The sequence below is a fragment of the Haliotis rubra genome, unplaced genomic scaffold (assembly GCF_003918875.1).
Source record: "Haliotis rubra isolate DU_JTF1 unplaced genomic scaffold, ASM391887v1 Scf328, whole genome shotgun sequence".
In the NCBI taxonomy this organism is placed as follows: Eukaryota; Metazoa; Mollusca; class Gastropoda; order Lepetellida; family Haliotidae; genus Haliotis; species Haliotis rubra.
Window position 1 is genome coordinate 1086675 of NW_025767000.1, and position 13690 is coordinate 1100364.

Genomic DNA, 13690 nt, shown 5'->3' on the forward strand with positions numbered 1-13690 from the left:
AGAAAAGCTAACTTAAACTTTCGGGTGACGTCAACGAACACGGATATAGCGCTGAGAATCCAAAGGCTGAACCCTCATCAAGCGGATCCTGTCACGACGAAGGGACACAACCCTGCTCATGCCTCACATACGGCGGGAATAGCGAATTATTAATAGGAAAATGTATCAACTAATCCTTGAAAATCAGTGCTGACACCAGTTTGAATTTGCGAATTCTACACATACTCTGATACCATACGTTAACTAAGGATATGTGTACGTCAGGTATGTCAGGGACGTCAGGGGTCATTCACATTGTACATACATTATGAACGGTTGACGTTTACCATGGAAAGATAGAAACACACTATGGTATTGCTAAGCACTTTATTACATGAAACATAAACCATCATATCACAGATACAAGAAACGAGACGTGATTGAGATCAAGGCTGGGTGCTTCAAAGAAAATATAGTCCTTATTTCATCATGTTATGCAACAAGCCTGCAAAATACAAATTAGAGGTATCTTGTGTTTTGGAGCATAAAAAGCTAATATTTTTCTCAGTCAACCTTTGGAGGAGTGTATACTAGAATGAAAATATATTTAGAACACATGATTTCCCGAAGACACATGTATTCTTTTAAGTCTGACACATATGAACGACATTGACATTCTTTGAGAATAGAGTTACGATAATGATAACGTAATTGTATGAAAAGATAGACATATATGAACCTTTGAACGCTGGACACACATAATTAAGCATGACATTACGTATACATTCTCAGTGTGCAGGACATTTGGGTACTGCTACAGTGATGTCTTTGGTAGCGCCATGTTGACTGTGGGCTAGTCTTGTGGTTAAAGCGTTCGCTCGTCACGCCCAAGACCTGGGATTGATTCCCCACGTGGGTGAAATGTGTGAAGCCCCATTTTTTGTGTTCCCCACCGATATATTGCTGGAATATTGCTAACAGCGGCGTAAAACAATACTCACTCCCCATTCGGAATTAAGCTATAACTGATACTGCGTTTAGTTTGAGTTGAGTATTGATGTATAAAATTTCACCAATAACCGTTTTAAAGTGGTTTTGTATTTGATATGTACGTAAAACAACGAAGGCTGACAATACTGATTTCTGCTACAATGCGTCATGGTTTACTTACCAGAATAATATCCCTTAAGAATAAGATATTTTGAATTCTATTGCTCTTCGAGGTCGTTTTTAACAAGCACCAAACAAAACTGAAAGAGCATGGAACATGATAACGAAACAAACATAGACCTACGTTCATACATTTAATCACACACCCACTTTCAGTTTCAGGTCAATTGACTTCAACTCTATATTGTCCTCCAATAATGTCATTGAGAACGTGTCCATTTCACATTTGTCCGGAATGGTAGCGATCGTGTCTCCGATCCAGATATGGGCACTGGTATTATACGGAATAGGGTCAAGAATCAGGTGTAAGACTTTGTACGTCTTGCTGTTTCTCTGAAATGAAGAAAATAAATGATTAATAATGCGAATGTGATGCTTTCACGATTCAAACCATTCTTATATTGCCATGTTGGTTGATTGGTTTGTTGTTTACAGCCGCACTCAGCAATATTCCAGCTGTATGGCGGAGGTCTGTAAATAATCGAGTCTGGACCAGACAATCCAGTGATCAACAGTATGAACATCGATCTATGCAACTGGGACACGATGACATGTGTCAACCAAGTCAGCGAGACTGACCAACCGATCCCGTTAGTCGCCTCTTACGACAAGCATGGGTTACTGAAGACCAATTCAAACCTGGATCTACAAGTGTCTATTTTGCCATGTATATTCTGCCTTAAAGAAAACATGTTAAAGGGCGAATTAAGTATTACAAGGTGAACGCTGACATATCACACTACAATGGTCGGTTTAGAACTGTTCATGCCCGGTTGTTCTTTTCAAACTACAAACGATACTCTTATAAACGATGTGTGATAATATCATGTGTGATATTGTACCCTAACCGTCAACCATCATCAAAGCGTTGTGTCATGTGTGCTATTTTGAAAACGTCGGTACGGGTTTCCAATTGATCCAGGCAGAAATCAGGTCTTATGTGTCACTGGGATTCTGTCGGTTGTTGTCAGTAACGGCTAGGGACCGTTCATAATTTATGGCTAGGGGTTGGATGGGTGGTGTGGGGGTAGGGTGATGATGATTTTAAGGGGGTGTCACCCATTTACCCATGTTCAGGGGAAGTAGTTGTTGGGGTCATCAATTTTGTACACATGTACTAGGGGCGTCATTGATGTACATGCAGTGGGATCACTAATTTGTACATAAATTTCAGGGGTGGGGGTTGGATCATTCACATTGTACATGAATCTCCATAAAAATCATTATCAACTCCATCCCAACCCCCCAAGCCATAAATTATGAACGATCACTTACAGTGTTATGCTATGCTTTCAGTTAATTTAGCGAACATTTCAGGCCCCATAGCATTACATTGGTCTAGTTGGGGGCATAACATAAGTAAGGCACTGACATGTTCCCTGCTTTAACTTTCCAGTAAATATTTGCCATTTAGACTCGTAGTTTGCATGTCGTAAATTGGCCTGTCGTAAATTTACTAATAGTTTAGTTGTGAAAACTACCTATCTTTCAAAGAACGGCTGGTTCAAGTAGTGTATTACACTAATTCAATAAGTGATATTTAGTAATCCTCGTAGTAAGCTTAACACTAAGGCGGATGTGAACAATGCCATGTGGTCTGAAATATACTGAGGGAAACACATAAGGGATCACATGAAATCACAAGTGTTCCTTTAATTTCCCCCCCCAGGTATCTTCAAAAGCTTAGTATCGCACAATTTGTAAAGAAACTTGGAAAAAAAATAAAGGAACACTTGTGCTCGCTTGTGATCCCTTATTTTCTTCTCTCAGTATATCACAAACGACACCCCTTCTCTCTGGAATCTCACTGGCATAAACCAGGCAGGGTAATAAATTGCTGTTGACTAACGTTCGGGATACTGTTACTTATTGGATTTGTAGAATTCACTAATGTTTTCATAGTATACTCACTTATTTTTTGGCGATTTGACAGGCGTGACATCGGAGTGAAGAGCTTTTTTCACTGATCAGGTCATTGGGCACACTGGGGGTAAGACTGAATATACCGGAAGAAGAACATTCCTCAGGCTCGAACACGTCTGAATCACTATCAGAATTCAAATTTGCGTTATTGGCACTGGCGGTTGAGACCAAGACGTCATCGGATTCAATGTTTGAGGAAGCAGCGACAGGTGGTACAACGCGGAATATGTCGACGTAGATGCCGTCCGGGCTATCCGAGTGATGCCTTTGGCTATTTGAGGAACTGTCATAAGCACCGTTGAATTCTGGAATGCCTACAGCAGCAGTTTTGGATCTTGTAACATCAGGAAGAAGATCACTATTGTTTGAGGATGTTGTTCTCATAACATCCGGAAGTGCAGAGGCGCCATGTTGGAATTCTTGCGCGTTCGATCGAACTCTGGCTTCATCACAGCTTTGTCTTGCGGCAGGGTCACTGGGTTCTGTATTCCCGACAAAATAGTTCCTGTGACAAAGCTGTCGTCTCACGTGCACGTATTGGTTGCATCGGCACTCCGGTGCATCTTTTGAAGATGTTGATTTTGAACAAATAAACTTTTTGGCTGTATCACGAATCTTTTTAAGGAAAGCCTTCCTCAATAGAATATAGAGCCATGGATCCAATGTCTGATTGAGGCTTGCCAGACGAACTGCTATTAATCCAAACACTGGATTGGATTTTTTGGTTGCCAGCGTTATAACGATATGAATCTGGAAAAGAAATTGAAGGGATAAACTTTATTGTGCTGTAACATTAAACGGTATAAGTAAAAGCGAAAATAACTTTCCACACCCATAAGAAATTTCTGCTAAAAGCTGAACGATTGTACAACTCCGACTATATCATGAGCATGTGTCTGTGAATCTGCATTTATTTGCACCGGAGTTTGTGTTACTAACCAGCTGTACACAAATCGTCTGGAAGTTCGACGACCACGTGTAAATGGGTAAGGGTATGGCCCATTATTGATCAAGTCATCTCAAGCGTCCATTTCTTTAACGACACACTCTTTGGAGGCGGTGGGATAGCTTAGTAGTTAATCATATAAAAAGCGTTCGCTCGTCACGGCGAAGTCCCAGGTTCGATTCCACACATGGGTATAACGTGTACTGTCACCCGATTCACCCACCCATTCACTCACTCACTCAGTATCCACCTGCTTGCTTGCACACACGCAATCAACCGTCAACATGGTTTTCTGTTTGTCATGTTACACATAGTCATTACTTGTGAAAATCCGGGTTAGAATTGGTCTTCAGCAACCCATGTTTGTCGTAAGAGGCGACTAACGGTATCGGGTGGTTACGCTCGCTGACTTGGTTGACACATGTCATCGTATTCCATTTGCGTAGATCGATGTTCATGCTGTTGATAACTGTCTTGTCTGGTCCAGACTCGATTATCTACAGACCGCCGCCATATAGCTGGAATATTGCTGAGTCCGGCGTTAAACAACAAACCAACTAACAGCTAGTCATTCCGTTTATTAATCATCCATTACCATCGCTCGACTTTATATTTATGTGATCAAGTACTACTATTTTGAAAATAGATTTTGGACGGTATATTGATAAGATTTAAACCAAATACACATGCAAAGATTCCTCTTCCTCCTCACTTCACAAACATATACGACAACCGGTTCATATCTTCTGACATAAATGTTCTATCTATAAACTATAATAGCTTCATCTGTCATATATTATAATGAATGTGTGTTTCGTTATCGTGAATTTCAATTTGTTTATGCATCTCTGCCAGAGACTACACTTAGGTGTATCCTTTGCTGTGGAAGGTACAGATTTGAAATGGACCGGATGGCAACAGGATTGCTTTGTGGATGAGGCCACACGCAGTTAGATGTGTTGTGTGTGAATTGTGTATATGTGTTTTACAGAGTGTGGTAAAATAAGCGTTAAGAACTAACCTCCCAAAATTGCGCTTTGTTCAGTATTAAAAACCTTGTTGGGACTTTAAATGTCACATGTTATTACTTTACCCTTTTGCGTATGTTTTGTTCTGGATATGTTTAATGATATTATTTCCTGTAAGCATGTTTGGATAAAGACATGTCTATTACTTCAACGTGTTTATACAAGTAGGCAGCTGTGTGTTAGATAACGTTAGCACTTCGTGACATACGGTATGGGCTTCAGAACCTGGAGCTTAGCTTATCTGAACGAAGATGCTGAGATGTAAGCTAGTGAGTGAATTCGTATTAATGTCAGTTTTCAGCAACAGTCAAACCATATCACGACGGTGAAATAAAAGAGAATATGTTACAGCATAATTTCTTGTCAGATATATACCTTATCAAGTGCAAAATACCTGCCAATGATGCTATAGTCTGATCTGGTCACAATAGTGCTGATAGAAAAAGATAGTAGCTCCGGCCTAAAGTTTTTTTCGCTCTATAAATAAAAAAGTAAATTTATTACTAAATACGAATGAATATCATGGTGAGAATCGAAGCCAGCACTTATCTACAACTATAGCCTTTGCTAAGGTAGCCTTCAACGCTCATACACCTTAAAACCGAAACTTTTTATTATTATAAAGGAACTGTGATATTTCTGCAAGATGACCTTGAAAACATTTTATGATGTTCTCTACATAAGAGTCAGCAGTTCGTCGAACGTTAATAGATATGTTTTAGTACACGACAGACACAACACTGTCAAAACACCAAGGGACTGTCTGGAATATTAGGAATTCTGCCCAGGAAGTTCCACAATATTGCAGTACATTACAATGGTGCCCGCACGTCTCGAGACAATTGTACCTATTACCTGCCTCTTAATCTCATTGTTATGGTTCTCCCCTCCCGATTCACAGCACGGAGTCAACAGAACCACACGAATATAAGTGTAGTTAACGGCCATTCGATCGTAGTGTATTACCGGGTACCTGATTAAGTTATTTTGCAAACAAAGATATCACACAGTGCTCACGGTCATACGTACTGGTGCTGTTGTGTTTGTCGTTAACTAGTTCTTTAAGACTGTTGTTGATGGTGTAAAGTCCAGGAAACCAACCGTTTGACTACTCGGGTATCCTTACTGCTTGGAAGAGTGAGTGAGTGAGTGAGTTTAGTTTACCGCCGCACTCAGCAATATTCCAGCTACATGGCGGCTGTCTATAAATAATCGAGTCTGGACCAGACAATCCAGTGATCAACAGCATGAGCATCGATCTACGCAATTGGGATACGATGACATGTGTCAACCAAGTCAGCGAGCCTGACCACCCGATGCCGTTAGTCGCCTCTTTCGACAAGCATGGGTTACTGGAGATCAATTTTAACCCGGATCTTCACGGGCCACTGCTTGTAAGAGATTCATAACACATGATTATGTTACAGTTATAATTGTACAATGGATATGGCAGAGACTTCCTAAGGATTTCAGGAGATTTCTAATCACCATGGAACTGTGTTTTCAACAAAAACATGCACTATCGGATCACTAAATTTTCTGGTCCACCACTTGCTCGACTGGTCAAGTTATTAACAGGTGATATGCCATGATAACCAGTTGCTCGCTTCAGCAATATGAGTAGCTCAACGAACTGAGTGAGTGAGTGCGTGTGAGTGAGTTTAGTTTTACGCCGCACTCAGCAATATCCCCGCTAAATGGCGGCAGTCTGTAAATAATCGAGTCTGGACCAGACAATCCAGTGACCAACAGCATGAGCATCGATCTGCGCAATTGTGAACCGATGACATGTGTCAACAAAGTCAGCGAGCCTGACCACCCGATCCCGTTAGTCGCCTCGTACGACAAGCATGGGTTACTGAAGATCAATATTCTTACCCGGACCTTCACGGGTAAATGAGTGAGTGAGTGACTTGAGTTTAGCGCCGTTTGACCTGCATGCCAGTTACACCACTACTTGACAGTTTTATGATATATGGCAGCCCGATGCAGGTCTCACAAGTTTACCACTTTGGTGAAACCTAGCATTTCGTGTAAACCTAGAAAAATAATCGTGGCTAACCCGGATTCGAACAACAATCATAGGTTTCTGCCGTACACAAGGGCGACAATTCTGCACCGGAAGTTGCAGCGCCGACTGGGTCGCTCATGCACCCGGAGATAAAATGACACGAGCTCTTTGCCTGATAGAAAAGTGCGCAGGCCACTAATAGGATTTAATTTTGGCTACTGCGGCTGTGAACATCAAGAATGAGTTTTAAGAAGTTAGATGATCAGTGTGACGAACCGACGCTGTACCCACTGCACTAACTTGTTGTGCATTATTTACATGACAGATCAGACAAAGAAATGACTCATTATCTTTAACATAGAATACAGTCCAAAGAAGAATTTTCACTTTGAAGTTCATGAAAACATGACAATTTCACGCATAATTTAACGTGTAAGATATAGCGGCTTTTAAATCATATAAACCCCCTATTATAGCATTTTCTAGGTTATCAAACATCATTCAAATAGAAGACATTTTACAAATGGACCATAATATGTCCAAAAAATGAGCTCAATCCAAAAAAGGCGTTTTAATTGTTTTGCACATAATAATCATTTCGCTTACAAGTTTTTAAAAACGATGATGTTCAAGGACATCGCCTAGCTTCACAACACATGATCAAGACGTATGATTGTTCCTGCTGAGATACGGACTTGGATGTCACGGGTGAGTGATAAAAAGTCTCTTATTCGAAATTCAAAGGGAATATTCTGTTTATTGTCTATTACAAGATCGTAAAATATCGTGAGGATGTGATGTTTTCTGCAAGGTTTATCAACACGAGGTTCTGTTCGTTTGTCATATAACGCCGCACTTAGTAATATTTCAACTATGTGGCGGATGGAAATAATCGGGGGCGGTGGAGTAGCTTAATGGTTTAAGCGTCCGCTCGTCACGTGAAGACCCGGATTCGATTCCCCACACGGATACAATGTGTGAAGCCCATTTATGGTGTCCCCCGCCGTGATATTGCTGGAATATTGCTAAAAGCGACGTAAAACCATACTCATTCACTCACTGTAAATAATCGAATCTGGACTAGACAATCAAGTGATCAACAGCATGAGCATCGATCTACGCAATTGGGATCAACACGATGTCTCGGTGAGATAAGGTGAAAGAGTCTTTTATCGTCGCGTTGAAGAATTTTGCACTTACGTTGCGATGTGCATAGCCGCGTGTGTGCGAGTGCGTGTGTGCGTGTGCGAGTGCGTGTGCGTTATACAGGACTCAGATATAGTATACTGTACTGACTTCCGAACCTATTTAATGCCGAGAGCAGCACAATTAAGGTAACAAGAATCATTCTTGAAAGAGTTTGGTATGACATAGCTGATTATCAAACCACCGACACTCCGCCATCGGGGCGGACATTCTACCCACACTCCCCACGCACTACAAAGGCGGCCCATATAACGTTCCGTGACAAACATGGGCTTAACTCATCGTGTCCATTTGGGGAATCGAAAAAAGGTACTTGGCGTGACGAGATCAAAGCACAAAATTGACTTACAGTATACTAATGGCGCACTGAATTTAAAGGCGCTATCGTGAACTATCGACAAGAAGTACAACTCACAATGTATATATCCTGGAGGAAACATAGAGCTTCACCTCATAAACGATTACATTGCAGTGTCGTAAGAGACGACTAACGGGACTGGATGATCAGGCTCGCTGACTTGGTTGATACATGCCATCGTGTCCCTGTTGCGTAAATCTCAGATATTGTTGAACTGAACAGATTCGACATTAGAGTGAGTGAATATGGTTTTACTCCGCTTTTAGCAATATTCCATCAATATCGCGGCAGCGGAAATCAGAAATGGGCTTTACATATTCTTGTACCCATGTTGGGAATCAAACCCGGGTCTTCGGCGTGACGAGCGAACGCTTTAATCACTAGGCTACACCACTGCCCCCTGCGATATTAGATGATATTTAGGCTGTATAAATATATTCTTACAATAGGCATTCATTCCACACGAAGACCTTTCATTTGAATGAAATAAACTGACGGGCAAAAGAAACGATACCAAGTCGAAATCGCTATGTGCATGTTGCCCAAACACCTGTTATTACAATTCACTTTCCTTTTTCACAATGGTGGTTTGTCGTTTTGTTATATCAGTGATTTCGCGACTTGGTATCGTTTCTTTTGCCCGTTAGTTTAGATTAAGCTTCTACTCACCATAAGAGGTGCCCAGCAAACAGCGAAAATGGTGGTAATGGCGCACATGAGCCAAATCATTTGCATCTCCACATCGTTCTGCTTATTCCGCTTCATCTGAGTCTGCATCCGCCGACTGTCGTCGAAGCTGTCGTGCAAGAGGCTACTGGAGATGCTGTTCCGGCCTTGTTGTTGCTTGATGTAACGGACTCGCAGCAAGGTGATCATGACGAAGACGTTACAGCACGTCATCAGGACGACGATGCCAAGGTTGACGCCAGCGTAGAGGTAACCGTAGAGAGCGAAGACGAGGTCGTCGGTGCGGAAGTTCAAGAAGCACCACGTGTGCGGGTACTGAAGAGTGTACTCCCCGAAGCCGAACAACGGTAGTGCACCAAAGAAGAAAACAAATGCCCACAACACCACCACGGTAATTCTTGCATTATGAGGCGTACAATGCTTGGAATAGAAGTAAGTACACTTGATGGCAAGAAAGCGTTCCACTGCCATGGCACAAACGATTAAAGGCGTTGCCAGTCCAAAACAGACCATTATAAAGGCGTTGAATTTACAGAGGCCTATTCCACCTGGCATTTCTCGTCGGTTTATATAGGCAGCAACGGTAACAGGAGTTGTCAATAGGATTCCAGCCAAATCAGTGCAAGCCAGAGCTGCCACTAATGTATAAAACATCATTCTTCTTATCTCAGTCTTTGTCTTCTGAAGGACCACCAGGGCCAAGACATTGCCCACGACACCAGCAAGCGACATAATAATCGGGGACATGATTGTAGCCCCGATGGCGTATTTGCCGTCACTGGTGTCATTGGACGTAGTGTTGTTGTTCCCATCCGGAGACAACGTACTGAACGGGAACTCCGTAGTATTCATTGTGTATCGTGTCAGGTCTGGCTGCTGGATGCTCTCAATGGATGAGCTGTGATCATCTGAGGCTGATATTCGACTGAGGTCGGTCTACTGCATCTGAAATCAAACAGCCAGGATTAATAGCCTGTCGCTAATACAAAATGGATAGCCAGTGGTTTGACGTGTAAATCGAGACAGGTCAGTTCACGTGTCGGCGAATAGCTGCAACTGTTAAAGTGCTCAGGCTATTATTTATCTGACAGGAAATACCTGGATTCAGGAAAAATGTTATCAATATGAAATCAGTGTCGTGAAATGTTTTGAGTATGAAGCAAGCTGTGATATTGCTCTTGGCGTTTGCGTCTCTATTCTCTTGGGAAATAAATGAAACCTTGAACCAGGGTTTCAGACATGATTATGGGATATTAGCCTTCTCTGACCAGAATTTATTAAATAGATTTTCCGTTGACATGAAAACACATATTGACGTATAGCGAAATGGAAAAGTGTGATTGTATTTCACTTCTTTTGAAAAGCTTTTATCAATGAGGAAAGTGGTGTATGTTCAGTTGTTTAGAAATGTATTCTCCAAACAGACGTAGCCTGGTATATATGTTTCAAAGGGGAAGTATTTTAACATGCATCACAGGTCATAGCTGATTTCCGGGGAACAAACAGAAAAAACTCACAAGCCAGGTGAGGTGTGCGTGTGTGCGTGCGTGCGTGCATCTTCGTTGTTTGTTCGCAAACGCTTATACTAGTCTGGACTTACGCCGAAACACAGCCAACGGATCCGGAAAACAACTATGACGCTCAACTACATCACCATTTCTTTGACTAATAAGTTTTGATCATATCTCAGCTGCCATGGGTGTATTGTTTCTTTTGCCCGGTAGTTAATCGGAATCATGTTAGATATTTTGCTAACCTTGTGTATTCTACATCAAGTTTTTGAGACACTAAGAACAGGCCATTATACAAAGTTTGCAATAAAATATTATAACTATTTTTAGCTTGATAATTGACGTATACGACTGCGTCAATGATGCCATTTAATCGCCTCGTACAAAACAATGTACAACCGAGCACATTTGTAAAGATAATTAAACAGAACATTAACATCACTACTGAGAGAAATAATGGCACGGAACGGATAATAAACACAAGTGTCATGTTACATCATGATCAGACATTGTATACCGAGCTAATTAAACAATACAATCACGTATATGTAGAGATCTACGTCAAGAATAGATGGACGGATATTAGCTTGAGAACAAAAGATAACAATGAAATTTCAGATATCCTTTCTGGTTACGCGGAGTTTATGAAATTGCATGACAAACAGCTTTGTGTTTCACCTGGAGGGTCATGAATTATTCATGAAGACGTCACAACGGAAGCTTGGAGAGTGAATGAAAGCTGACAGTTCGTGACAGCAGTTTACCCAATGTATACCAGGTGCAACATGGAGGGATAAAGGATCTGTTGAAATACATGGCCGATATCGTTTCTAAAAGGGTTTTGCTGTCTGGGATCATGTTTGTAGAATACCGAAGTACAAATATTTAGGGACGTGACTGAAGCGGCATCGTAACAAAAAAAGCAATGTTTGAATTTCTGATTTGTTGAAAAAACTAGTGCCCATTGCTTCCAAAGACTATGATCAAAACTACTCAAAAATGAATAAATAAGACATAGCGGTATACACAAATGAACGGAATAATAAACAACAACAACAACAACCCCCCCCCCCCCCAACAGAAACGAAAAAACAACAACAAACAAACCCCAAACAAAACAAAACAATCCCCCCTCAAAAACAAACAAAACAAAAACAAAACAAAGAAACCTAGCAAAACCCCACCAAACCTGTTAATTAAACAAATCTACTCTAAAAAAACCCCAGGTCAATGGTGAAATACTTCTATGTTTGATCACCCATGGGAAACACCCCATTGTGATGATAGTGGATCTGCCCGCAAAACAACTCACGGACACAAATAAACAGGTTGCAGAGGTTTAAGGATATAGAGAGGCAAAAGTCATTAAATGAATATAAATCACTGTGTTTTGCCTTCTGTTGGTATACATAATTACACACATACATCAAGTGTGGTTTAGCTTCAGGATACACGTGCTATATTGTGTTGTATCCGGGACTACCAACACTACACGTAATGAACCACGCCACTCTCACATGACGACCTGATTCATACACTATAGCTAGTGCACGTGTAACTGCATAGTACTTAACCCGTACACAGAGATCAAGTACTGTACTCAACCATCTGTGTCTTGGCATAATGTGTAAAAGATTGGGAATGTTTGGTAAAACTAGGAAACCTTGAATAAAAATAAAGGTTATTCTTGTGAAGTTTGTATCAAACTCATGAGCATACAGTATGTGAATTTATGACTGATTCTCAAATATATATGAATCCGTGAATTGTAAATAAAATCTATCAAATAAACTGCAATGTACATGCTTCTGACAGCGATTTGATTAATGAAACAAACAGACGAATGGTCTAAAATCTAGAGCCATAATGATGGTACTGATTTTTTGTTATGATTACGGAGTGAGTGAGGTTACCTTAGCATAAGTTGGCATGAAAGCAGTACACACGTGACAATGAATTGCCACCAAACAAATCATCGTGACCTTCAAAACAAATTGAAGTAATTATAAGGGGGAAGACGACTTAAGTGTTCTTTCAGGTATGTATGATTCGAAAGCTTGAATTCGTGACTATGTTCAGATTTAAAAAAATCAATGCAAAATGTATCTGATGTAATTCAGTGCAATGAGTACTGATCATATAAAGTTTATATCCCTAACATCGACTACAACAAGGTATAAAACAGGTTCTTGAGATGTATTTAGAAGTTGGTATTCAAGTAACAGGCAAACATTATGGATGACAACTTCTTCTTGATTGTATGTCACAACGTTTCTGGGCTATTCCTTGCCCCTTCGTCAGGTGAAATGAAACAAACAAGATACATCAATGGGTATATATACTAAATATACAAAAAGCCGATGTTGCATGTATATACAATCCATTGGATAAGAAACAGGAGATGAAAGGGTGAGATGTACAGATAATGGGTATTGTTTACACAAGGGAAGAGTTTATACAAGTGATTAGCAGATGTTTGTTACAATTCACCTCACGAAGGTGCGAGGAATAGCCCAGAAACGTGTAACATACAATAAAGAAGTTGTCATCCATAATATTTGCCTTTTACAAGGTATAAAAGGGCAACAAAAACAAAGGCCCCCACCCCACCCAATGGATACTGACACACATTCTGCATGATTATAATTGTTACCAATCAAAGATAATATTAAATGACAAGTGCAATAAATATTGTATTTACCTGGAGAAGGTTAATAGGTGAATTGATATTTGTTATTCTTACAAATTCGGGCAAATACTTTATTAAAAGGTAATGTTATAGAATGAGTTGGTACTGATCGCCAGCACACTGTAAGCATAGATCGACAGTGTAATGTAAGAAGGATGGTCTTATTGTGATGTAATCTTGAA

The 13690-nt window shown here is 40.6% G+C and overlaps 1 protein-coding gene across 7 annotated transcripts in view; it reads right to left on the minus strand.

The window, feature by feature from the left end:
• Nucleotides 1-352: 352 nt before the first annotated feature.
• The window catches only part of LOC124284054 (prostaglandin E2 receptor EP4 subtype-like), a 65188-nt gene continuing 51850 nt past the window's right edge, over nucleotides 353-13690 (minus strand). For all 7 annotated transcript variants that reach the window (XM_046720118.1, XM_046720117.1, XM_046720115.1 and 4 more), the window contains exons 2-4: nucleotides 9291-10253; nucleotides 3061-3822; nucleotides 353-1482 (exon numbers count right to left, since the gene is read on the minus strand). In XM_046720118.1, coding sequence (XP_046576074.1) covers nucleotides 3061-3822; nucleotides 9291-10160 — 1632 coding nt within the window. In that variant the 5' untranslated portion in view covers nucleotides 10161-10253 and the 3' untranslated portion in view covers nucleotides 353-1482. The remainder of the gene's footprint in view (nucleotides 1483-3060; nucleotides 3823-9290; nucleotides 10254-13690) is intronic.